The sequence below is a fragment of the Mustela lutreola genome, chromosome 15 (assembly GCF_030435805.1).
Source record: "Mustela lutreola isolate mMusLut2 chromosome 15, mMusLut2.pri, whole genome shotgun sequence".
Classification (NCBI taxonomy): domain Eukaryota; kingdom Metazoa; phylum Chordata; class Mammalia; order Carnivora; family Mustelidae; genus Mustela; species Mustela lutreola.
In genome coordinates, this window is record NC_081304.1 from 69,863,027 (window position 1) to 69,890,708 (window position 27,682).

Here is a 27,682-nt window from a genome sequence, read left to right on the forward strand (position 1 = left end):
GCAGCCATGCCCCTTTAGAAGACAGACCATGGAGGAAATGAGCTTTCTATTTTAGTACCTTTAACAAACACTTCCTCCCTGTTTTTGCCCAAAGGGCCCTATATCTTCATTTTGCATGGGGCTTGTAAATTATGTAGCCAGCCCTGGGGACAGCTGTGCAGTGTCTCAATGACCCAGTGCAGGGAATGGCAGGAGCCTCCCTCCTTGATACAGTAGTATTACACAAGCCCCTGAAGCTGAAACAGAACTTCAGGATAAAGTCTGGGCGGGGAGGTCCTCATATTTCTGAGTCACGGGCTGTCGTAAACAAAATATCAACAGTCGGGTGGCTTAGGCAACATGCAGTTTATTTTCTCATGGTTCTGGGCGCTGGAAGTCCAAGATCAAGGTGGCAGTAGGGTTCGATTCCTCAAACGTCTCTCCTTGGCTTGCAGAGAGCTGTGTTCTCCACTCTGTCTTCAAACGATTGTCCTTCAGTCTGTACTGTCTGTGTCCTAATCTCTTCTTCCTGTAAGCACAACAGTCCTGTTGGCTTGATGCCCACCCCCAGTGAGCTCGTTTTCCCTTTATCACCTCTTTAAAAATCCTGTCTCTGAATACTGCCACATTCTGAGATGCTGGGTGTTAGGACGTCAATGTAGGAATCTGAGGGCATCCAACTAAGCCCATAACAATAGTCAAAACTGGATCCGAAACTGAAATTTAGACACATTTTAAAATGCTAAAAGTGTATATATATATATAATTTTTGTGGTAGGCCTGAGATGGTTGGTAGGCTGAGATGTATTTGTAACCTTTGAGGGAAACATCCTTTGGAATGATCAAAGAGAGCTTCTATGTAATTCCATACACCCACAATTAAACCCCAGAGCTTTCTAATTTGGAATTTGGCTGTTTTGTGCTTGGTGGCAACCAAAACCAGCCTAGGGCTTTTCTTTTGTTTTGACAGAAAAGTAGGAGGCAGAGGACTTGAGCATTTAGACATCTTGCTGCTCTTTGGTTTAATCATACTCTACTGAGTTGCCCGAAACTAATTAAGCTCTTGGCTCTGTAGAGGAGATATGATGTTCATTACATGTCATTGGCCACATTGTTCCTTTTTTTAATTGTTGTTAACATTTGTGTTATTTTTCAGTATAAGAGGCAAGCTTTATCTTAGTTTGGGCTGATGTAACAAGAGCACCATAAACTAGGTGCTTTAAAGACATACTTATTTCTCTCAGTTCTGGAAGCTGGGAAGTCTACGATCAAGACCCTGGAAGATTCCGTGTCTGTTCAAGTGCCCACTTCCTGGGTCACAGATGACAATCTTCTCCCTATAGCCTCCAAGGTGGAGGAGGCGAAGGATCTCTGTGGGGTCTCTCTTATGGAGACACTAATCTCACCCATGAGGACTCCACCCTCATGACCTAAACATCTCCCAAGGACCCCATCTCCTAGTTATGTCCCTTTGGACATTGAGTTTTCAACTTATGAATCCTGGAGGGATACACTGTCTACAGTGAGCTTCGTCAAACATCTTTTATGTTCAAGGCACTGTTTTTTGGCAAAATTAATCATTTCCTACACATCCTTTGAAGCAAGAGTATTCCTGCACTTTGCCTTCCTTTAGAACTTTTCTCTAGAGAGGATCCTAAAAAGTTCAGAAAAGACCCAGAAGAAACCTGCTGGTTAGCTCGTTTTTCACAGTAGAGCAGAATTCATTTTGAAGTAGGTTAATCTTAGAAATCCAGGCAAAGACATTTCGCTTGAAAATCATCTCAAATGATCAGTTTTGTTAGTATGAGTAATAGTAACTATAAGATCAATAGAACAACTTTTTCTTCTACTATGGGCCTACTGTGTGCTGGGTACCTCGGAGCATCTGAGTCGAACCATCTCGTGATCCTTTCAACAGCCCACTGAGGGTCACACTGTCTTCTCCTCCACGTTATGGATGAGCCTTAAGTCTGGGCCAGAAATGACACAACTTTCCCAAAGCCATATTGCTACTGAGGGGCCAGCTGGGATCTACGCCCACTCTGTTGCCAGAGCCTGTGATTGCAAACGTGGGCTGCACTAGCTGTTCAGAACAAAGGACTGTTCATGGAGGTGACACAGCTAACCCATGAGACCCACCACCCTTTTCCCTAGGGTCATCCCGGTACAGCCTGCAGTGATGGCCCGAGTTAAGCATTCGAACTTGGTGCTGCAGAGGGCGTGTTTTAGGGACAAGATTGGTGTTAAGGGGGTCTAATGAAGCCCAGAGGGAATGGGAGGAAACAGGACTTGGGGAAATATCTGGGTCCCTGGAGCAGTGATCTCCTTTTATTACTGTGCACCTCTCTTTCACAAAAATAAATACGTAAATACATACATACATACATACAAAAATATTTGCGTACATACCACCAATTTAAGCAAATTTTTGATAAATTATAGACTCTACTAAATTATTATGCACATTATAAATGACATGCAAAAGCTAAACAGATAAATGGATGAGATGAAATATGAATAAAACTTATAATATTTTCTTCCAGCCCCTTACTGGACTATTTCTCAAACTCCCTTTGGAGAAGACTTTTTAAAGATTTGTTCATTTATTTATTGAGAGAGAGACAGCAAGTGTGTGCACATGTGAGTAGGGGGGTGGGGCAAAGGGAAAAGGAGAGAAGCAGACTCCCCATTGAGCACAGAGGCCTCACTAGGGCTCAATCCCATGACCCTGAGATCATGACTTGAGCCAAAATTTTGAGTCAGACATTTAATCAACTGAGACACCCAGGTTCCCTGTAGTAGACTTTTTAAGAAAGAGATAGGACACTTGGAATTATAGCAATAATTCCTAGAATTAATCTATAAAAGTGGGAAGATAGAAATGGTTTTTTTTAATTTTTTAAAAGATTTTCTTTTTTTATTCATAAGAGATGGGAGGCAGAGGCAGAAGCAGGCTTCCCGCAGAGCAGGAAGTCCAGAGTGGGACTTGATCCCAGGACCTGGGATCATGACCCTAGCTGGAGAAAGACGCTGGAGATACTGATAAACCAAACTTTAGGGAAAAATACTGAACTTTACTGGGAAGATGAAGCAGAATAACAGCATATGGCAGCAACATGAATTTTAGATAGCTGTTGGTCACCCAGAAGGCTTAAGGTGGAGAGAAAAACAAAAGGTTGTAGTGACCCAAAATTGTCCGAGTTGTGTAATTTGACCCAGGAACTTCCGGGTGACATAAAGATTTGTTTATTTATTTCGCGGACAGTGCCATGTGGGGAAAGAGCGAGGGGGAATGAGGATTCCATACAAACGTGTGAGTGGCTCTTCTCCCATCTCCAGGGGGGAAGGAAGAGATTGGGTTTACTCCAGTAAGCATGGTGATGAGTTGGTGAGGTAGGTTGACTAGATGTCTGGACACCTGAAAAAGCCAGCTAAGGCTGGCTTCCTGGCCATCTTGTCAGTGTCTTATTGAAAGCTTGTCATGTGCAAGACTTTCTTTTAACAGGTTGCCAGGTGAATCAGACTACCGGCTGCCATGTGTCATTGCTCAGGTGGTCCAAGACACAATGTCCTGCAACTAAGGGGATGCACTTAGCATTACAGACATCGTTCTGTCTTTGTTATTTTGAAATTTAGAAAATATCTTATTAATTTGTTCACTCCAAAGAGGCAATTTATTGCTTACTATGACAGTCTTTTGGTAGAAGACACAAAACTGCTTTCTTTGTTATGAAAATCAATGTGTTACACCAATTTTCTGAAAGATGGAAATGAAGTGCCTCCTTCCAGCTGGGTCAGGACATAACTGTACCCTATGTATTGGTTTTTCAATAGAGTCCATTTACAGAATGTACATGTCTCTCAATACAGAAGACATTTGCTCACATTTATGTGTAGAACATTCCCGAACCTGGTCCAGGTTGCGGATGAAACCGTCACTCTGACTGGCAAGGCATAACGAAGAAGAGTTTTCCTGTAAACAATATGTGGTCATGGAAGGAATCAGCACTGCAATTCGTGGCTGATTCCAAAAGCTCTAAGAGGTGGTAGATGCACAGGCAAAGTGGTGACTTTTGCAGAGGAAGCAGGCTGGGGAGAGTTAGCAAAACAGAAGTTTGAGAGGGCCCTAAAATCTCCTCCTGTGGGATTATTGGCCATTGAGCTTGAGAAAGGCTATGGGGAAAACTTGAAAGAGCATCAGATCAAACCCTTGGCCACTGGAGGTTGAAACTGACATGAGCAGCACTATCTCTATTCTTGACCCAAGGCCACAGGATGACAAGCTTTGCTTTTTCAATGTGGTCTCATGTCTCTATACTGCCCTATAAAGAAATTAATACAAATAAATTCTGAGAGTGTAAAGTGTAAGCAGAGCTCCCCTTGGCCATTTCCTAAGTTTTGTCCACTCCGAAGTGAGTATCACTTTGGTGAGTGCATTGCAGGAAATGGCCTTAATGATCAATGGCAGACCTCCACTCCAGAGTGACATAAAAAGCAATCTGCACCTCCTTCCTGATTTGTCTGTAATGAAACTTGCTTTCCTCAGGTCCCAGCATTCGAGGCAGATAAATATGTTCCCTTTTGGTGGCTCTTACTCATACTTCAGCAAGATTTCCCATGTGCTTTCCATGGCTGGCTGGGAAACTGGACCACAATTTATGGCATCTTAGGGGACAGGCGCATAGAATTCCAGTGGGATCCCAGAACAGAACCTAATTGGAGATTAGAGACCATTGCGGTGCGAAGCTTTTCTTTGAGATCGAAAGAGGTGCATGTTATGCAAATATTAGCAAGTGTAAGTTCACACTGTCTACTGAAAATTTATAGACTCATTATGGTCAAGAAGGCTGGAAGATAAGTAGATTTTGGAAAAGATGCAGGTAAATTCAGGGAGGTGGCAAATTACCCCAGGAAAAGTAGAATGGCTAAAGAGTATGGCCCAAGCTTTTTAAAAAGATTTTATTCACTTATTTGACACACAGAGAGCCAGAAAGCACAAGTGGGGGGAATGGCAGAGGGAGAAGGAGAAGCAGGCTCCCCGCTGAGCAGGGAGGCAAATGTGTGGGACTCCATCCCAGGACCCTGGGATCATGACCTGAGCTGAAGGCAGACACTTAACCGACTGAGCCACCTAGGCGTCCCCTGGCTCCAACTTCCAAAGATGGTGTATGAGATACCTTTGGTGGGAAGGAATGAAGATCAGCAACTGTCCTTGATTCTGCTTCTCAGGAAGGCATTGTGATGTGGTGCCCAGGACTTTGGAGACAGACACACGCTTGGTGCCCTCCGGCTCTGCCGCAAAAGCAACACCTTCCAGAGGGCAGCTGCAGGCACCGGGTGTTGTCACACAGGGTCAGACCCGGGAGGCACTCAGCCACGTACCCATTCCACCATCCTGCTGGGTTTGGAAGAGCGCGATCAAAGTCCCTGCTGCCGAAGGACCATCCAGAGTGACATGTCCCATGGGGCACGCCGGCATTCCTTTACCCCTTCAGGTTATTGGCAGCAAGGCTGGAAATTTTTTAAATTGCCTGGGAAAATGATAGCAAATGGCTCCAAAAAGGAGTTTCAAAACGCAGACTTCATACTATGTTTTGAGTAAATTTCATTCATTTGGCAGGTACTGACAGGGTGCTTAAGTGCCAGGTACTGCTGCATTAGAAACGGACTTGAGGAGTTAACAGGAGGGGGCTCCAGCCCTCAACCAGCACAAAGTTGATCAATGGATGCATGTGACAGACAGAGCACTGTGACGGGGAGTACTAGGTGCTCTCATAAGAAGGGTGTGCTAGGAGTTAAGGGAACACTCGGGGGAAGCCAGAACCAACACTCGGGGAGAGCTGTGGGAAATATGATGGATGCAGATGGCTCCAGGGGAAACCAGAGAACTCCTCAGATCCCTGCTTCTTAACAGCTCCAAGTGCCCGCTGCTTCAGAGTGGGGGCTGGGCGAGCAGGGAGCTGGGGTGGGCGCAGCGATGCCTGATTTCCGACTTCCAGCCCCTGCGCTGTTTCACCTGTCCCTTTAGGAGTACAATGACATAGGATTTCACCAACGGAGGATCTACCCCTGCATCCTGGTACTGGAAAAGCACGCGAGGGCTGCGGAGCTGAAAGCGAGTTGGTAGTTCCAGTAATGTGTGCAGGGTTTTAAAAAACTATATACGGGAAAATATCCGGTCTTATTTGCATGTGTTTGTATCATGCACAATTTTTAACTGCAATCCTCCTTTTTCCTTCTTCCCTGTTGTTAAGACTCTCCTCTCCTCACCGCTGCCTTTGTCCCTATAATACCTGTTGACAGCCTGGTGCTCATCCATGAGCTCATTCGCCTCTATCCACACACGCATGGGGCTCTGTCACTGTTTGACAAATATGGGCTCATTTTATCTACCTCTTGATCTAGTGCTTCCCGGTTAAGAATCCCTCCTGCATAACGTCCTTCTGTTTTTATCTTCATTTTTATAAAGAATGGCTGCTCACCTTTTATCAGGTGCCTTTATTTTTTTATCAAATGCATTTATTGCTATGGTCTTAAGATTTCACAGTTAATTTAGTGATGAGGTAAATCTTATTGATTTTCTGGTCTTGAGCTCCCTTTATTTTCCTGGAATGAATCCAAGTTGGTCTCAGGATATAGTCCTTTGATAGATGCCTGACTTCTGTTATTTGCTAACATTAGTTCAGTTTCTGTTAACTAATCTGTCCTAAGCCAGATTTGTTAATAGCTTCCCCGTTCCTCCCTCTCAGGTTTGGGTATTAAAATTGTGCTCAGCGTCATCAAGTGAATTGACTTATTATTGTTTAATTGCCTGTTGCCATTTAACAGTAGAATGACAGTTATCCAGCTGCAAACCTGTCTGATCTTGGAACTCATCTTCTGAATTTTCCATTCTTGAATCATTTGGATGATTTTGTTTTCCTAGGAAATCATCGTTTCTTCTAGGTTATCAAATTGATTAGTATAAAGTGCCTTGCAGTTTAGTGATTCTTTTATATTATGCATTTGCTTTTATATCTCTGTTCCCAACCCTTATCTGTTTTGCAACTCTCTCTCTCTCTCTGTCCCCTCCTCCCTGAAACCCCCCTTTCCCCATCCCCCTTCCCTCTCTCCCCACCTCCTCCCACACCCCATCTTCCCCCTCTCTTATCCTTAATAGGGCTTGTGAAGTTTTTTTTTTAATTATTTCATTAGTCTTTCATAAAAACAACTTTGAGTTTATTTGCCGCTCATATTTTTTATTAGTTAAAAAATTTATCTTTATTATAATTACTTCCTTTCTTTTGATTGAGCTGCCCTTTTCTGATGGGTTTAAATGAGTAGTTTCTTTTATTCAAAAAAATGTTTGAAATTGAAGACATTTGACACTAAAGTCTCCTTAGAGTATAACTTCTGGTGTCTTCTGTAAGTTTTGGTATGAAATAGTCTCCCTTCCATTGCTTTCAAGATTTTCTTCAGTCGTCTTATGATTTCTTCTTTGACTGAAGACTGTATTTCTTAACTTGTATGTAGTTTCAATTTTTTGTTACCAGGTTATCTAATTCTGATTCTACTGGATTGTGATCAAAGAACTGTTCTTTAAATCTTTAATTTGGAAGGCTTGTAAAGGTTTCCTTTGTTGCCTAGTATGCAATTAATCTTTACAAATATGGCTTTCCTTAGGTGTAAGAAAGAAATGTATTCCGAGGGAAATAAGGATGTCTATTTTTTTTTAAGATTTTATTTATTTATTTGACAGACAGAGATCACAAGTAGGCAGAGAGGCAGGCAGAGAGTGAGAGAGAGGAGGAAGCAGGCTCCCCGTGGAGCAGAGAGCCTGATGTGGGGCTCAATCCTAGGACCCTGGGATCATGACCTGAGCCGAAGGCAGAGGCTTTAACCCACTGAGCCACCCAGGCGCCCCAGGATGTCTATTTTCTGTGTGTCCTTGTTTTTCCCTCCTTCTAGTAGATACTCCCATTTGAAAAGCTAAAATTTTACCTTGTTATTGCATTTTTAGAGTCTTTAGGTATTATGATGTTAGATGTATACCTGCTTATACCTTTTACATCTTCTTTCCAAACTCTGCCTTTAAAAATGTCCCTCTTCATCTTAGTACCTATAACTTTAGACCCAACTTGTCTGCGATGAATTTTGCCATTCCGGCTTTCTCTTTTGCATGGTAACTCCTCACCTGATACATTCTCAATCCCTTTTGCATTTTAAGTATGTTTCTTGAACAGCGTGGATCTGTAACCCCCTGATAGGTGCTTTAATAGAAAAAGTCAGTCTGTACACATTTAAATTAATGATAAACAGTCATGATTTTATTCCTTCCATCTTATTTTGTTTGTTTTTATTTTCCCCATTTTTGATGTTTTTAATCAAGTTCATTCTTTTTCTACTTGATAAATATAGAAGTTCTTTGCATTTTTCGATGACAGCTTAATTGAGATATAATTCACAGGCCATACCACTCACCATCTAATGTGGACAATTTAATGGCTTTCACTATAGTTAACTATACTATACTGAACTACCTACACATTTTCATCATCCTCAAAAGAAAACTTTAGCCATCACCACCAGTCTTAGGCAACCGCTAATCTACTTTCGGTCTCTGTAGATTTAGCTATTCTGGAAATTCCATATAAATCAAATTATGCAGTATGTGGTCTTCTGTGACTGACTTCTCTCAATCAGCAGAATGTTTTCAAGGCTCCTCTGTGTCGTGGCACATATCAAAATTCTATTCCTTTTCAAGGCTGAATAATATTCCACTGGCTGGGTGGATCACATTTTATTTATCTCTTCATCAGTTGATGAACATCTGGGTTGTTCTCATCTTTTCGCTATTACGAATAAACCCTAAACCTTCATGCACAAGTTTTTGTGTGGGCATAGTTTTTTTCTTGGCTCTATACACAGGAGTGATATTGGTGTGTCATATGGCAACTCTGTGTTCTGCATTTTGAGGAGCTACTAAGCCATTTCTAATGTGGCTGCGCTATTTTCCAAGCCCACCAGCAATTTACAGGTTCCAGCTCTTCACATCCTTCCAACAGCTGCTTTTGGGTTTTTTGATAGTAGCCATCCACGAGGGTGGAAGGTGGTATCTCACCATGGTTTTGATTTGCATTTCCCGAATGATTAGTGATGTTGAGCATATTTTCACGTGCTTATTGTCCCATATACTTTATATATACTTTATATGTATCTTTAAATATATATATTTCATATTTTATTTATATTTAAATACATATTTAAGAATGTAAATACATGTACATAAATATGTTTATATAAATATATGATAATGTAAAATATATTTATATATACATTTATATATTAATGTATACATTTGAATATTGGAGAAATGTATATTCAAGTTCTTTGCTCATTTTTTTAAAAGATTTTATTTATTTATTTGAGAGAGATTTATTGAGAGAGATCACAAGCAGGCAGAGAGGCAGACAGAGAGAAAGAAGCAGGCTCCCTGCTGAGCAGAGAGCCTGATACGGGGATCGATCCCAGGACTCCGAGTTCATGACCTGAGCCGAAGGCAGCAGCTTAACCCTCTGAGCCACCTAGGCGCCCCTCTTTGCTCATTTCTTAACTTGGTTGTCTTTTTATTTGAGTTGTAAGAATTCTTCACACAGTCTGAATGCATGTTCCTTATATATGACCTGCAAATATTTTCTCCCATTTAGTGGCTTGTCTTTTGACTTTGTCAATGGGGTCCTTGGAATATTTTGGTTGAGTCCCATTTATTTGTTTATTATTTTTTTTAATTTGCTTGACTTTGGTGTTTGGCTGAGGAGCCGTTGTTAGATTCAAGACCACTAACATTTACCTTTGTGTTTTCTTCTGAAAACTTTATCATTTTACTTTATTTTTATTTTTTAAATGATTTTATTTATTTGAGAAAGAGACAATGAGAGAGAGCATGAGCGAGGAGAAGGTCAGAGGGAGAAGCAGACTCCCTGTGGAGCTTGGAGCCTGATGCAGGACTCATCTGGGAACTCCGGGATCATGACCTGAGCAGAAGGCAGCCGTCCAACCAACTGAGCTACCCAGGCATCCCGAACTTTATCATTTTAATGCTTACATTTATATCTTTGATGCATTTTGGGTTATTTTCTCTGTATGGTGTGAGGCAGGACTCCTGTTTCATTATTTGCATGTGGCTGCTTGGGAGTAAAATACTGTTCTTACCCCCATTGAATTGTTTGGCACCCTTGTCAAACATTAGTTGACTGTAATTTATTTTCCTTTTTTTTTTTTTTTTCACGTGCCATGTATATTATATTTCTAGGAAAAAGGAATCCCAGGATTTTCCCTCCTGCCTGGATTCTTCCTTCTTCATGGTGCATGATGCCAGAAGAATTTTTCCATGCAGTGAAACCAAACTGAGGGAATGGAAATATTCTGCCACTTTTCTAGATCTTTCAGTTATACAAGTCTAGGGCTGGTCATGCCACACTTGTTTAACTTGCCCGTGAGGTTCACAGCAGTTTTCCCGGCTCTGTGGTCATCAATAATTTCAAATTTGCCAATGTGCTCATGCTTCGTCATCACAGTGAGGAAACGGGACGATGACTTTGGTGCATGGCCTCCTAAGAACCTGGCCTTCGCCCCCCCTTTCAGCAGTGTTAATGTTCTTGAGGGCATCTGTGGGACATTTGTTCACACTGTTACTGCGGCACGGAAAGATGGCAGAAAAACCTTTTTTCCCTTTTATTAATATTTGGTCTTGTTCTCCTTCCCTTTCTCATAACTGAATGCGTATTTCCCCTGTCATTTGAAAACTGAATACTGTTCTCCAGCTGTTTTCCCCAGACGAGATCTTGTGTATCAAGAATCCTTATTTCAAGGTTATTATACACAATCTTAAAGATTTATGACTGTCCTCTTATTTTACACATGCATACACACGAAGCACTAAATACGGACTTTATCTGAATGGCTAAATGTTGGCCAACACAGAAGTCAGTTGTAGTGGGAACTTCTAGGAAAAAGATATAGTCTGAAGTTTTTGTTCTTTAAAAAAAGCCTTCATGGGGCGCCTGGGTGGCTCAGTGTGTTAAGCCGCTGCCTTCGGCTCAGGTCATGATCTCAGGGTCCTGGGATCGAGTCCCACGTCGGGCTCTCTGCTCAGTGGGGAGTCTGTTTCCTCCTCTCTCTCTCTCTTTGCCTACTTGTGATCTCTCTGTCAAATAAATAGGTAAAATCTTTAAAAAAAAAAAAAGCCTTCATGGGGCGCCTGGGTGGCTCAGTGGGCTAAAGCCTCTTGCCTTCAGCCCAGGTCATGATCCCAGGGTCCTGGGATCAAGCCCCGCATCGGATTCTCTGATCAGTGGGGAGCCTGCTTCCCCCTCTCTCTGCCTGCCTCTCTGCCTACTTGTGATCTCTGTCTTTCAAATAAATAAAATCTTAAAAAAAAACGCCTTCATATTTTATTAAAAATTTTAGGTGTCCGAATTCAAAAGGTTAACAATATAGTACAATAATAATAATAATAATAATAAATCATCTAATAATAATAATAATTTCTCCTGCATAGTCACTGCTGCACACTAGAAAAATGAGATGTTTCTTTTCTTTTCTTTTTTAAAGATTTTATTTATTTTATTTATTTGACAGACAGAGATCACAAGTAGGCAGAGAGGCAGGCAGAGAGAGAAGGAGGGAAGTGGGCTCCCTGCTGAGCAAAGAGCCCGACGTGGGGCTCGATCCCAGCCAAAGGCAGAAGCTTAACCCACCCAGTCGCCCCGAGATGTTTATTTTCATTTGGGATTATGGAGGGGCAAGGTGTTTTTGGCTCTCCTGCTGAAGGAGGGACTCAGTCAGTATTGTCTCCACCTTTTTCCCTAATAGTAGCTCTGGAAGATGAAGACGTCCCTCCATCTCCCAGACATGAGGGTTTGACCAGGACATGGGATGGTATAAGCTCATTGACATAGTCTCATGAACTAAGCCCTGGTTTATTGGTCACAGTCGTTCTCCAAGTATTTTCACGAATAAACTTCAGGTGTTTCCCTTACTCTAATTTTTCTTTCTGAGATTTCTGACTGCAATCACTACTTCCTGCAGTCAATCGAGGAGAAACGAGGCATGTGGCAGCGCAACAGTGTGTTTTTCTTTCAAGATGACAGAATCACTCTTGATTTCTGTACGCATCTCGGATTTTCATATACGAACATGGATTTTGGTGTCTACCCTGAGGAGATAATACATATGGTGTGAGCTACACTTGTATTCTCATGACACGTCACCTGGGTTACCCAGAACTTTCTGGGCCCGGCAGAAAGGCAGAAACCTGGGTGAATTCCTCATTGTTCCAGCAGGCTGTCAGCCCTCAAAGGCCTTCTGGATGTGTTTGTGCATCGCAGTGTCTGCTGTGTAAGATATAGAAAGAGCACAGTAGTTCAGGGGGAAAATATTTAGGAACACATTTTCCAGGAGGAACCAGGATTCCGTTTGGGTGACTCTTGACCATTTTTCATCTTCTGACGACTGAAAGTGGTAGTTAATCTACAGTCATGGTTTTAACATGCATTTTGAATGTAATGTTAGTTTCCATCAACATAAAACTATAAGAACTGTCTTCCTAAAGGGCATTCATGTAAGGCCCATTATTTTCCAGCTTGATTAATGAAAACAAAATTTTTCTGTAATGCTTTCTTCCTACTCTGTATTAGTTTTCAGGACTGGATTGAAAGTGATTTATTGTGGATAGGGTTATACCTGCTCGTGGAATTTTTTTCTGTTCCTGGGTTTTTAAAGGTGGCAGAGTTGACTTTCTGATTTTAATTCATCTTCACTAGATGAAGAATTCACAAATAGGACTTTTTCTTGAAATAACCATAGCCTGGGGGCGCTTGGGTGGCTCAGGTCCTGGGATTGAGTCCCACATCGGACTCCCTGCTCAGTGGGGAGCCTGCTTCACTCTTTGCCTCCCCCTCTGCTTATGCTTTCTCTAATAAGTAAATAAATAAATAACCTTAAAAAAAAGAAGTTGTATTTGACTGGACCTTCATGTGGAGTGACAGATCAACAGAAAGACAAAGGGATATGAGTCAGGAAGCAATGAAGGAAAACACAGAGGCGCACAGTATAGACAGATGTTCCTTGGCTTATGACGGCCTCGGCTTCTAATAAACCCATTGTTCAGCTGGAAATCTCTTTAGTTGAAAATGCATGGAAAACACCTAAGCGACTGAACATCAGAGCTTAGCCCCGCCAAACTTAAATGTCTTGAGAACACTTACAGTATTGCACAGTTGGGCAAAATTCTCTAACACAAAGCCTATTTCACAATAAAGTGTCTGGTATCTCATGTAACTTACTTAACACTGCACTGAAAGCTAGAACAGGACGGTTCAAGTGTGTTGGTTGCTGACCCTCGTGATCACGTGGTTTGCCTGGGGGCTGTGCTTGCTGCCCCTGCCCAGCATTACAAAAGAGGACCCTACTGTAGATCGCCAGCCTGGGAAAAGATCCAAACTAAATGCATATCACTTCTACACTATTATAAAAAGTCAAAAAACCATAAACTGAACCAAGGTGAAGTCAGGGATCTTCTGTACCAGGTGTGTTAGGGAAGGTCAAGCACTCCTGTCTGGCCAGGAACCATAGTGGTATGGGGGAAAGTTCCACAGTAAAAAGTTCTACAGCGGAGAACCACTAGGACTCAAGCACCAACGGTCACAGGTTGCGCCAGGAAGACTGGATGCTCTTCTGTGGGTGATGAGAAGCCACGAGCGACTCAGGAAGGCTGCAGAGCTCTGGGCAGGTGGGACAGCTGAGGGCTGCAATGAAGAGGGACAGGTGGAGCTAGGATACCAGGTGGGGAGAGGCCGCTACCCTCGAACAAAAGGCGACAAAGGTCTGGACTGGGATGACGGAGATGGTGGAAGGTAATGGGATATTCATGAAACAGAACGGGAAAGCCATGGAAATGAGATAAGAGAGGGAGGGAAAACCGAACATGACTTTAATTGCCATCAGTATAAAACGTGTTGAATTAAAATGAATTGGTATTTCTAGACCGATGATGACATCACAATAATGGAAGGAAACCAATTATGATTTTGAACCTGGTTAAGGAGAAAGTATAGACAAGAGAAAAGCAGAGGCTCTGGAGTCACACAAATGTCACCGTTGAGATTCGTCCCCACTCTTCATTCCATTCCCTGTAAACCCAGGCAAGCGACACCTGCCTCACAGCACTGGTAACAAATAGGGAAGAGCACACGTTCCCACATTCCCGGGTCAGACAGGACAGCCAGGGATCAGCGGCACATGAGGAGGTGACACTTGGTCACTAAACTGAGCTCAGGTGCATACACAGCATTTTACGTCACCTTGAGATGGCTCCTCCTGTGACCTCTCGAAGAAGGCGGCAGTGGTGAGGAACGAACTCCAGGAGCTTATTAGCATACATGATCTTCAGGCCGTCCGGATGAGACTCAACAATCTGCTCTACAATCACCTAGCAGAAGGAAGAGCATTTTATTTTTATTTATTTATTTGTTTGTTTGTTTGTGTTTTTGTTTGTTTTTAAAGCACCTAAAAGAGAAGTATGAACTATACACTACAGAGAAAAGAATCGAGTAAACCTTACAAATGCACTTCGTCCTTCCTCCTCCCCACTCAGTATGCTTTCTAAACAGGAGGTAAGTGACAATGGCATGAAAATCTAGGTCCCAGGATTTGGGAATACTGCTCCAATCCTGGGGGACACAGAGGCTGAGGGACAGAGACTGGCCTGAAGCTAAAACATCATACACACTCATCTGCTTCCCTTCTGAGCTTAAAAGCGAAATACTGTATCTGCAGACAACAGCTCTGTACCATCTTCACCCTGGCCTTATCCTCTACCGTCTCCAGAACAGGGAAAGGGCTGAGATGAAAGTGATGGAAGAAAACACATCTTATTTTGCTTTAGTATTTTATTTTATTTTTTGGTGAGGCTGAGTTGCAGGAGGTGAATGACAAGCATACAAACTTAAAATACAAACGTGGCCACAGTTCATTTAATGACACGGAAACGTAAAGTACTTCCTTAATTTAGCATATTAGATTCAGTTCAATGAAAAGGGCGTAAATTAAATAACTAAAATGTTTTCATTTAGTGACAAAGAATAATGTGATCTTTTTCACCCCCACAGAGAGAGCTATGAACTATAATAGGATACATACAAAGAAGTGACAGATCATTTACTTTTAGTAGTCTTAATGAAGCTGAGAAGATTACTGAAATTAATCCTTCAATTTCACTTCTATCACTGGGATACTGTCTCATTTTAAAACTGGAAGCCTTTCATCCTGAAGTCATGGTGGGTAGCTTTATACTTACTGGACAGAAAGAACACTCACACTGGCAGGTGACTGGAAGAAAGCCCTCAAACGCTGAGACTGGCTTCATGACTTCTGTCAGCCTTAACTAGATGAAACCGACGCTCTCTAAGTTGGAAGCTGCTGACTGCTGGCGGCCTCACATGGTGCAGCCCATACTCCGGCCGCTCAGAGGCAGGATACACTGACTCCCTGTATTTAACTGTATCCTTATAGGTCAAGAACACTGGGTAACCAAGTTCCGGACTTAAGGTACTACCCCGCTAACTCGCCCTTCAAAGCCCTTTATCTTTGAATATTCCCTCCCTCCCACATTCCTAGCCTGGCAAACTCCCCCATGGTCTTCAAGACTTAGGCCACATAAATTCTGCAAAGACGCCTCCCCTCACAGACTTTCCCTGCACACAGAGCTGTCTTCCAGCTCCTCCAGTGGGCACAGGCGCCTTGGTGGGGTCACGCTTTTCGGCAACTTCATTAACATATAACTTATGGAAATGGAAATTGACCTGAAAAATGTTCTGATCCGTACCTTCTTCCTAGGCAAGTCCCTCACCCCTACTAAATTAAGATGATCCCTGAGTTATGGCATCACTGGAAGAGACTAGAGCGCATGCCTGATTCCTGCCATGCTGATGGGCACCAAGCGGGACCAACCTTTTCTTACAACCAGAAGAGCAGGAACTAGGAGCATCTTCAAGGAAGAGCCCTGAGCTCTCTCGCACCCAGTCAAGAAACGAAGCCAGATTAGATGCTCTGTGTTTGTGGAATGAGGTGCATGGGGGCACAAACCTCATCCATGTACGGTTTCACCAGTACTTGACCAACGAACGCCTCTGCATCCCGTGTCTTGTCAAATGTAGCTTAAGTCCGGAGGCAGTGCCGTATGATGTCCACATTGGAAGTCTGAAGCCCTTCTAGCAACAGGCCTCCCAGGGACTGCTGCAGCATGGCCGTAATGTGGGCTATACGCTGCAAGAACAGAGAGACCAGGAAAGAAGGTCCAGGCACAACAGTTTCTAAAAGCTCCAATATATGTGTATAATTTATATACATATGTGTTATATATATAAATCGAGCCTCTAATTCTACCAGAATATATGTAAGATTAAAATCCCAACATTTCCTAGAGAAAAACAATGAATCTCTTCTCCCCATGATTGCTTTCTTTCTTTCTTTTTTTTTTTAAAGGTTTTTATTTATTTATTTGTCGAGAGAGAGCACAAGCACACAAGTAGGCACAGGCAGAAAGAGAAGCAGGCTTCCTGCCAAGCAAGGAGCCCAAGGTGGGACTCAATCCCAGGACCCTGGGATCATGACCTAAGCCAGAGGCAGTGGCTTAACTGACTGAGCCACTGAGGCGTCCCCTCCCTATGATTTCTTTGAAAGTAAGTCGGCTTCATCAAAGTGAAGTTCAGATAATTACTGAACGACAAAAAGTTATTTGCCTCTTAAGCTACGGAGTAAATCTGACAAACGTGCATTTAATCCCAGTCAAGGGCTTTGGATAAATGAACTCTGACTACATCATATGATGTGTCAAGTTACATGAAATTCAGAATTAATTTTACTTGCATAGTTTGGAGACTATGCTTGTGTCTTTACACAAAATCTATCTAGTGTGACATAATGAAAGCAGGGTCCCAAGCAGGAGACACTGAAAAAAAAAAAAAATTCAAAGCTAGCTTCAAAATCCTGTAGAGTAGCAACTATCAGGGACAATGCTAGGTCAAACCAAAATCATCCAGGAAATTCGCAAACAGCAAATTGAAAATCGAAACCAACACTTGCTGGTCTTACTTTGTCCCGAAGAGGCATGCCTTTGCTCTGAACAGCATGAAACTGTAACTGGTTAAATTCTGTGGCAATTCTCTCCAAAATCTGTCTAGTCCAGAGAGGGCTAGTAGAGACAATTAGAGAAATGTAATTCCCAAAGTTAAAACCTGCCACCCCCACCGCCCCCCATGCCTTACAGAGCTCAGGCACCTGCACCTGCATGCCATCAATTTTCATGACAAACTGTCTGTGCAGCAGGCCCCAGTGCAAGGGGTGAGGAGCAGGGAGGTCATAGAAGCCACCGACGCAGCCTGGCCTGGGCCACAGGGCCCAGGCAAGGGGATGGAGCTATTTTAGGTCAGTGTGGGTACAACTGCATGTTTCCACCACGTTCCTCGGGCTCTCCCATTCGTGCCCTTCTTCTCCCATTCTCTAACCCCCTCCTCTCTCTTGCCCTGTCCTACCGTTCATACCCGAAGCCCCCTCTTCTTCTCCGCCTGCCTCATTCTCCCTCCCAAGTACCTCCCCAGTACCAACTACCGCTGTCTCCTCAATCAGCTAAAACTGACCGCCTAGCAGCAACCTGGGAAATCGCTCAGAGCAGCGGACTCCAAGTTTAAATTTACCCAACGGCAGAAAGAGTAAGCTCGGTGCTCCGGGAGCTGGTGAGAAATCACTCACAGTGCATCTGCCATCAAGTGGACTGGATACACTTCCCTCTTGCCCCCCACATTAGAAAGTGTCAACCCCATTCAAAAGGAAGTCGAACAGTGAAAGAAAAAAAAAACACAACAAAGGCCCCAAAGCCCCTGCTGGGCTCTATGAGGCATCCCACATCTGAGGATGGGCAGTCAGGTAGTGAGGAAACACACTGTAAGGAAACCCAAAATCTCTGGAGACCTGCCACGGTGTGCCCCGTCCCAGAGCATCAGAACTGGTGTGGAGGGAAGGCAAGTGCTTGGCACTAACAGTGCCGAAGCCTAATCCCAACCTCTACTGACTGATCCCATGCACATTTCCTATTTATCCCTTTCTCGGCATTTCTGGGCCTGGCAGAGCATGATGGATTTACCATGCGCTGACGCTACTCTGGCTTTCCTGACTCTAGAGCTCAGAGCTGCTCTTCGGGAGAAAAAAGTCCTCCAAGGTAATTCTGAGCAAGAAAGCGCACAATGTCTGTTTATCAAGGACAGTGCTGCAAAGGGACAGGATTGTAGACACAGAGCTCACTGAGGTGTTTCTATCCGAGGAGCACAGCAGCAACAGCAAAGACAGGAAGAACACTGGAGGGCCAGCGCCCCAGGGGCCGAACGTGGACATGGCTGGAGGGGCTGCAGGCGCTGCCAAGGGCCGCAGCGAAGCAGAGCCGCTGGAGACACACGGGCTGCAGAAGGGCCGCATGCAGACTGTCTGCTAAGTGTGGACGAACCTGGGCAGAAGCACGAGTACAACGGGCTAGAGACACAAGCACAGTGGAGGCTGACCACTTAGTTGAATGCCTTGATGTGAAAGGGGGCAGAGACCTAGGACCAGAGAATCACTTCCTTTGGGATGTGTCCATTCTTAACCTCCATCATGAGACATGTGGAGCATATGGTCTCTCAAGTTCCTTCCAAATCTAAAACCTTAATTCCTAAAATTTAGAAACCTAACTCCACCTGCAAGGGGAGGGACTGTTAGTGTCACACAACAGAGCACTCAGGGCACCAGGCGACCTTGACGCAGGCATCCCAGCTGGAATGTGTAGGACCAGCCCCAGCTACTCCCACTGCACCACTGTGAGTCTCACGGTGCTGACAGGACCTAACTACTCATTTTCTGAGTCACTCATCTACCCTGGCTGATTGAAAATTCACACCAGGAAGGGAACAAGACAATCACAGTATAACAAAGAGAGCCATCATCTTTTTCCTATTTCATAAGTTTTTTCTTTCCTGTTTGTAAATTTCAACTGGATATGTCCTATACTGTTTCATAATAATAAAATGCTGGTGCAAAATACATCAATGGTAATACTCTGGGCATGTCTAGGGAAAAAAATGAGATGGAGAAAAACCAAGATGAATGGTAGGTATACCTTAAAGATCAACAGGACTTTGCTAGTCCTCAGGGAAGGTGATTCCAAATATACTTTTCCACTGCAAGCATAATGACATGTTGGAACTGTGGTCTATAACCAAAGGGTTTATAGGAACGTGTTATAGATTTCACCATTTCATGCTCTCCACTCTCCTGGAGCTACATTCTAGCCACAAACCTGGATTTTCTTCTTGTTCAGAAATGAATTCTAACTATGCCGTCCACGCCTAATTAGACTGGATGTGAAGTATTAATTTATGTGCTACTTAGTTAAAAAAAAATGCTTACCTGCTTCCTTCTAGTGCAGAGGTTTCTTTAGAACTTTGTGAATTTAAGATTTTTTCAATCTTTTCAACTGATCAAATAACTTGTATAAGCCTCAACACACACATCTATAAAAATAAAAATTAAGCAAACAAAAAACATCACCATCTTTACTCTTAATCATCTTTATTTCCCATGCTAAATGCAGGAAAATAAAGACCAAAAGTTAACTTCAAATATATAGGGCATGCTATATTTTGAATATTTCTATGAAACACAGAATTCTCAAGAATGCCAATCTTAGTTCTAGATAAGCATACTTCCATATTCTATTGCAAGTTTATAGAGGAAAAAAAAACCCCTAGACTTTGCTTTCTCATATTCTATACTCTTATTTCTTCTTTTCCCCATCCTGAATCTTTCTATGGGCATTTCTTTACTATTTTTTTAAAAAGATTTGTTTATTTGAGAGAGAGAGAGACTGCATGTGCGCGTGCAGGGGAGGGGCAGAGGGAGAGAGAGAATCTCGAGCCAACATCCTGCTGAGCACAGAGCTCAATGCGGGGCTCAATCTCATGATCCTGAGATCATGACCTGAGCCAAAATCAAGAGTCAGACGTTTAACCAACTGAGCCACCAGGCGCCCCTCCATTTGTTTTCTTATGGCCCTTTATTCATGTTTTAACTTTGGCCCTCTCAGTTTACATGTGCATATACCTATATGCCCAAGCACCAAATCATTAAAGACCTTTTATACTACAAATATTATCAAAGAGGTTGAGGGACATTATGAAAACTCTCATCCTTAAAGAACAAAAAAATACAAAGTCATCCATTCAATAAATAATAATAATAATGAACACCCCTGGGAGCTCGACATTCATTCCGACAGGGGTGGGGGGCACGAGAAAATAAAGCAAGAAATACACCCTGCTCTCACAAAGCTTACTGTTTTGTCTGGAAGTGCACGACAAGCATTCTTTGGACAAAAGCTGTGAGGAGATCCAGAGGCGAATTAAACAGAAGGTCCCTCAAACAGGCTTCTCCCCACTGAGATTTTAAGAAATATGCGAATAATACACATAGAAAACATTGTACAGAGCAGCAGGCGAGAGTCAGAAGCCCAGACTCCCAATGCCCACTGTGCCCCTACATCGTTATGATCATGAATGATATCGGGGACACTTGGAACTGGAGATAGCACTAAGGGGCGCACTCCCGGGGTGAGCCCTCAGATGTACAGAGCCGTTGCCTGTCTCACACACCTGAAACTAAGCCAACACCGCATGCTAACTACTGGGAATCAAAAAAATTAAAGTGAACACCAGAACATAAAGAACACAGGATCAGAAAATAACAACAAACCTACGGCAGAATCCTGAGTTTGCTTTGGAAAGCCCACTTCTCCCCTAGTCTCTAATATAGGCCTATTTTCTTTACAGGGCCGCTGACAATTTATACAGTCGTTAACTGTCAAGCGCTGCACCGACAACAGTTATCACTGTTTCTTTTTCTGGAAAAAGTAGGTGATCTTGAGATCGTGTTGGTACCTCTGAAATTCTGTCTTCTTATTTCAGGTAGATAACGTGACATAATACATAAAATGCACATGCGTGAGAGCTTTGAAAAAAAGCTAAATTAGAAAAAAAGAAAAAAAGCTGAATAGTGCTGACAAGTTCGCGGAGACAAGAGGAGAGGGCTTCAACTGGCATGCAGCATAAGAAATCTACTGGAGGGTACCTTTTTCTTCCTTATGTCCTCTTGTTTACACATTCGTTTATCTACTGCCCGAATTCCTTCACTGACTGGTGACCTGAGACTCTTTAAAAGAATAATAAAGAAAACGTATTACAGACATTGTTTTGTCACATTATCAAGTTCCTACATCTCATTCAATTCCACAGAACTTAATACCTGTGCACCAGTACTATGCAGATATTGACAAAAAAAAAAAAATACCATGATATACCAGACACAGTTACTGTTGAGGGGACTTATGATCTGGGGGCATAATGACACGAAGGCAGGGTTGCATGGCCAGAAGAAGAATGACACATATACAGTGAAAGTTATGGGGATGAGGGGGCTTAGAATGGAGAACAGATAATATGAAGCAAAGTACAGGAGAGTCTGGAAATGTGATGGGGCTCAAATCGGACTCTGAAAGCCATGTGTACACAGCTGCCGAGGTGTGGAGGGGATGGGGAGCAGATGTAAGTGCACACACACTCAGGGGCAGGGTCAGACAGGCACACAGCCATGTGCACTGCAGGCTTCCTTCTGGAGAGAAGCAGAAATAGGAATGGAGGGCCAACTTCACTGAGATGAGGTCTTTAGATTCTGCATATTTTGGAGAACGAAAGAATGTCAAAGCACTGATGCATGATGATGAAATGTGGGTATGGAAATACCAGGAATCAAGAATGAAGAACAGAAGACCAGAAAAAGGCAGAGCACAGAGGTAGAGAAACATGTCCAGAAGCTAATGAATAAAGAGATAATTAGGAATTAGGGCCAAAACAAAGGTTAACAGAAACAACTAGAATGAAGTAGGCATATCACAAAAATTCCACAGGAAGGTGAATTAATTCACTCCATCAACATTATGAAACACCTCCTGGATGTCAGTATTGTGGCAGTCCACAGGGATGCAATGAAGACAGATATAGTCGTATCCCTCAGTGGTCTTAGAATCTCACAGAACAGCTTCAGAGTTGGGACCAGAAAGGCAGGTCAGGCCTGTGGCTGAGCAGGACCAAAGTGGCCATAAAGACAGGCCATGGAAAAGGGAGGGGATACGGTGATGGCAGGGGGTGAGGCGGGACGGGAGCCTGTGTGAGTAGAGCAAATCTGCCTCCAGGGAGGGGGTTCGAGAGAAGAGTGGGAGGCCAAAGGAAGGCTAGGCTTGGGAAACAACACCACTATGAGGCCCCGGGAGGAAGAGGCACACCAAGGAGACAGTGGGAGAGCCCCACAGCGGCTGGTGTGGAATCCAACAGCGGACCATGAAAATCCCTTCCATTCCAAAGAAAAGTACCTTTAACAAGATTTTGTAAAATTCAAATGAGACATAAACCATGGAAAGTATTGGCTACCTCAAGGCACAACTCAAGATTTTTACCTGTTTCACGAACTCTTTCCTGCCTGCCCCTCCCCTAGGCTTCTCAGCACTGATATTTCCATTACTCCACATTTTTCTTGGTTCTAACCATGTACTGTGTCTTCCCTTAAATTATGTTCTCCTTATATTCTCTCTAGGATGCAGGCACTGTTTAAGGGGAGGGATGCACGAGGCCACTCAAGCTAGAGGAGACACACAAGGAAGGATGGTGCCGTTTATGACAAGTTTACGACAGGGCATCAGAACGGACAGAGGCCAGAAGTCAGGGCACCAGACACAGACGGGGCGGGGGGAGAAAGGGCAGCACAGTTTTCTGTTAGAAGTGATGCCACAACTGCCCCTCCACTGTTCACCCAGGTGGAGTTCCTATTCCCAATGGCTTAGAGGTGGGGAGTCCCATTCCAAAAACAGAGATTTTTCTGAGAGAACATGCAAATGTAACATTTATTAAGTATTACATTTTATTTATATTATCCTTCAGTTCCATTAGGGATTACACAGTTTTTGTAGATTAGCCCAGGAACCTAACCACATGTAGATTACATGGGGTGGGGGGGATATTTACAAGATTACAAACTGTTAAAATACAAGTCATTCATAAGTTAGAAACCACTTACATATGACCAAAGTGGCATTAATAAGTTGAATTTGGAAATATGCTTCCTCTCCCCTGACATTTTAAGGTTGACTACTCTGAGAATATGTCTTCTTCAAATCGAACATGTTTTTTTAGGTTTTTAGCATATGCAAAAACAAAATCATTTACAAATCTTCTGAAGGTGAATATTATAATCATGAGCCGTTAAAATACAACCACCAGTACCACCAAACTAACAGATGAAAAGAGTTCTTAGAGAAAAGCCGACGAGGACAACAGGCGTCACAGCAGACTGTTTTCATTAATTGGGGACTTACCAGAACTTCTCGTAACTGTCCCAAAGGCACAGAAAGTTCATTGAGGGCTTTGTTTATGCCAACCTAAAGGCAAAACCAGGTTGGCACAAACACATCACGATAAGGAGTAATAGTGACGTATCTATTAAACGATCAAAGCAGTACCAGATTTAAGTTATTTTTTTGGCACAACCGTATTTTGCTACATAACTAGCTAAACAACAGAAGTGTTATTTGGCCATTAATGTTCATAGAATATGAAAAAAATCTGTTGAAATACATGGAACTATAAAAATAAGGGAAGTCATGAGAAACGAAAGTTTCCTTAAGAACAATTTGCCTTTAGATGACATTTTAAATGAATGTGAAAAATTTTCACAGAAGGTGTACAGTTTTTTGTCTGTAATTGATGATACTCAGCCAGCTGATGTGAAAGTCTGACGGGCTACGTCTCTCTTAAACATTATTATAAGCCTTGAGAAAAATAGAAATTAAACAGAAGTAAAATTTTCTAGGTTTTTAATCCTATTGGGATATTTATCTTAGTGGTATATTTCCCAAAAGCAAATGTGCATCATTAATTTTAATGCTTCTTGAAATTCCCACGGAGCTGCAACTTTCTGTGCTTCTCTGGACAAACAGATTTAAAACAAAATGAAGCATCAACAAGGAGACTTTTCTGCCAAGTAACAAAATTCAACATTTCTAAATGGCTTTTACAAACAATTGATAAGCTCACTGCAAATCATTCTTATATTTTTATAAAACCAAATTTTTAAATATCAATATTGGCCAATGTTCCCTCAACCTAGCTCTGGCTAACAGATATACCTGGGAGTAAATTAAACATTGTAAGAGTGGTGGACATTTGCTCCTACAAATTAGTCTAAGTCAAGGAAGACTTCAGGGTAATCACTTAGCAACTAATAAAACAACCCCTTGGGTATTATTATCCTTTACTTTTCACTGTTGACTAATGAATTTGAAACATAATCAAACTAGAGCAACCTTAAATGAATAAAAACTAAAGCAAAAAAAATGTATTCCAAAAAGTTTAGTTCTTTTATTAATGAAATTGGTAATTTCTTCAAGTTTCTGGTGGGGTTGGTGGGGTAATCAACTGAAGACTCTGCCCAGACATCTAAAAACTCTGCCCTTTTAATAAATATGAAGGAGAGAGACAGTGTGTGTGTGTGTGTGTGTGTGTGTATGTAGGACTTGTGAATTTCAGGTTTACCAAGTTTGTGGAAAGGTTGACAAAATCTGCATAATCCTTGTTGATGAGCTCGACCATGGCTATTTTAAGAAGTTTATAGTAGAGTTCCAGATATCCTCTTAGTTCCTCCAGCTGGACACGCTTCCTACAGTCAGACACAAAGTGATCGACGTCGAAATCTTCCTGAAAATCAAACCAGAAAGAAAAAATGATTGCACTGATACCACATTTTACATAGAAAAATAAGATCAGAGAAAGAATAAGAGGCCGTATTACTGCAGGGGAACACACACAGGACATCAAGGGGTCTGCTCACTTCCTAAGATTATGGGAAAGGGGACCCCTCACCAAGACCATTCTCTCCTGTTGCCTAACTCTACAGGCATTTTATTTCTTTAATTATACATTTCAAAGAGGCTCTTCTCAAAATAGAAACAGCTTTTTCTTCTTAATTTAAAAAGTAACAAATGTTCACTGTCAAACTTTCAACCAACCAATAAATACTTATGTAAGAGAGAAAAAAAAAATCACCCACTCTCGAATGCTCTGCAGTTAAGCATTGTTAATGTTTATTTTTCTTCGCTATTTAACACAGCGATTCACATCCTTCCAGACTTTGTTTTGGTCTTTCTCTTTACTTATTTTTTTTTTAAGATTTTATTTATTTGAGAGAGAGAGACGGAGAGAACAAGTGGGAGGAGGGGCAGAGGGAGAAGCCGGCTCTCTGCTGAGCTGGGAGCCGGCTTGCCAGGGTTCATTCCAAGACCGTGAAATCAAGATCTCAACCGAAGGCAGACGCTTAACTGACTGAGCCACCCAGGTGCCATAGTCTTTCTCTTTAAAATATAAATTACTTTTGGGGTGCCTGGCTGGTTCAGTGGGTTAAGGCCTCTGTCATTAGCTCAGGTCATGATCCCAGGGTTATGGGTTGAAGCCCACATTGGGCTTTCTGCTCAGCAGGGAGCATGCTTCCCTGTCTCTCTCTCTGCCTACTTGTGATCTCTGTCTAATAAATAAATAATTTAAAAAAAAATAAAATATCAATTACTTTTTAAAGAAACTGACATATAATGGACACATGCTAGTTTCAGGCGTACAACATAAAAATTCCATATTTTTATCTGTTGTGAAATGATCACCCTAAGACTAGTTAACATCCATCACCAAACATACACATTTTTTTCTTGTGCTAAGAACTCTTAAGCTTTAGCAACTTTAAATATATAATAATATACGGCACCTGGGTAGCTCAGTGAGTTAAGGCCTCTGCCTTCGGCTCGGGTCATGATTCCAGGGTCCTTGGATCGAGCCCCACATCAGGTTCTTGAAAGACCCACGGATCCCCTTACCCAAGAATTCAACACTGCCACAGGATGCAAACAGCAAGAGGTTCTTTATTGTAACGCGGACTCCTGCGGGTGGTCAGCAGCTCCTGCTAGCTGAGCACACCAGGCTGGGGTGGTGCAGGATTTTTATGGACAAACAAGTTTCGGGAGGGGCTGAGCTGACTGATTGATAGTTTGAACAGGCATACTTGGCGTCAGTGGAGTGGATCAGGGGACCCACGTGCGAAAGCAGACAAAGCAATCTTACAGAAGCAGAACTGGCTGGTTAGCCCACACATGCGAATGAAAGCACTATCAGGATATTGAAGGCCTGGTTACTATCAAGCCAAGGCCATTTTCCCTTTAATGAGGTCCTAACATAAAGACATTTGGGAGTCTCTCCTGGTGAAATGTTACATTCCTGCTATCAAACGTAAGGTAACTTCTTTGTTGTAAATCTCAAGGACATTTGCAAACCAAGGGAGACTCCTACCCTGCAGGACTGTGATTTCTGCAAGTTAACTATTTATAATGCTACACATATGGAGGGGAGCGGGTGAAGGGGGGGTGCAAGGCGCCAGCTTTTGCTTTGTTCTCAGCCAGTCTCTTGCTCCTTAGAGTTGAGGGTTTAAGCAATTTTTCATTTCTTAGCAAAGCATTAGAAGCATTATTATACAGAAGCCAGAAACAGCTGGGTTAAACACAGATTTTCGCTATTCGTTATCCTGTTATGCTGCTTGCTGACTCCCTTATCTATCGTCAGCTAGCTACAGTTTCTCAGTTAGCATAAGCTGGTTATAAAAAGAATGTTAAAACTTATAGGCTATAGTATAATTCTGACCTGGGGTCCTTCATTCCCCCCTTTTTCTTTAACATGGATATAATCTTATATCCATTTGTCTTGTTCCTGCTCTAAGCTTGTCCGGGACTCTGATCGTTTTAAAAGTTGGTATTGTTGTGTTAGTACCATAGTCTGAATTACGGACAAGCGGTCTTTAATGAACTGTACTAACCTGTTTTAGACACAAGGACCAAAAGTTAGAATTAATAACAGAATGATGAGAGGGCCTGTTATAGATGACAACAAAGTAGTAAGCCAAGGCGATCTGTTGAACCAGTTTTCGAACCATCCCTGCTGGGACTGAAAATCCCTTTTTCTTTGAGCAAGTCTTTCTTTGAGTATATCCATAGTTTCTCTGACTACTCCAGTTTGATCTGCATAAAAGCAACATTCTTCTTTTAAGGCGGTCAGGGGTGCCTGTGGAATGTCACACATATTATCAAGGGGAGTGGGAGGAGAGGGAGTGCAAGGCATCAGCCCCTTTTCCATTTTTTTATTTTATTTCTAAGTGTTCAGTCTTAAGATAAGAGTTTTCTGGGTTTCCCTCCTATCATGAATGATGTCGCAGACAAGGGAGGGGGATCTTTCCCCTGCTGTCCTGTTCCCATCCCTCATGGGAATTTAGGAGCGTCTTAGCTAAGGCCTGTCCGCATAAACCCCGGACCAGGCTACTCCGTGGAGTAGATGACTGTTATGCCATATGACGCCCCGCGAGACTCAAGGTGCAACCCACTCAGACTCCGTAGCCGAAGTGGTGGAGCCATACAGACACATTCACACAGTCAGGCACTCTTCAGATTCAAACAGGTTGGATACCCTCCCCTTCTGGGCATCTCTGGCTAATGGGAGGTGAT

The 27,682-nt window shown here is 42.6% G+C and overlaps 1 protein-coding gene across 8 annotated transcripts; it reads right to left on the reverse strand.

Moving 5' to 3' along the window:
• Positions 1–303: 303 nt before the first annotated feature.
• On the reverse strand, positions 304–25,939 carry LOC131815919 (conserved oligomeric Golgi complex subunit 2-like). 8 transcript variants are annotated; one of them, XR_009347888.1, is made up of 6 exons: positions 24,684–24,949; positions 21,172–21,252; positions 19,456–19,559; positions 16,105–17,212; positions 14,322–14,449; positions 304–508 (listed from the first exon to the last, which is right to left on the reverse strand). XR_009347888.1 is itself a non-coding variant. In XM_059148081.1 (5 exons), the coding sequence occupies exons 2-5, from the start codon at positions 24,738–24,740 to the stop codon at positions 355–357; spliced, it is 420 nt and encodes a 139-aa protein (XP_059004064.1). In that variant the 5' UTR covers positions 24,741–24,845; positions 25,903–25,939; the 3' UTR covers positions 305–354. The 8 variants fall into 8 exon arrangements, 3 of the variants coding, with proteins under 3 accessions (XP_059004064.1, XP_059004065.1, XP_059004066.1); XR_009347886.1 differs by lacking the exon at positions 24,684–24,949 and adding an exon at positions 23,468–23,830 and having other exon boundaries at positions 16,105–18,517; XR_009347889.1 differs by lacking the exon at positions 21,172–21,252.
• Positions 25,940–27,682: the final 1,743 nt, after the last annotated feature.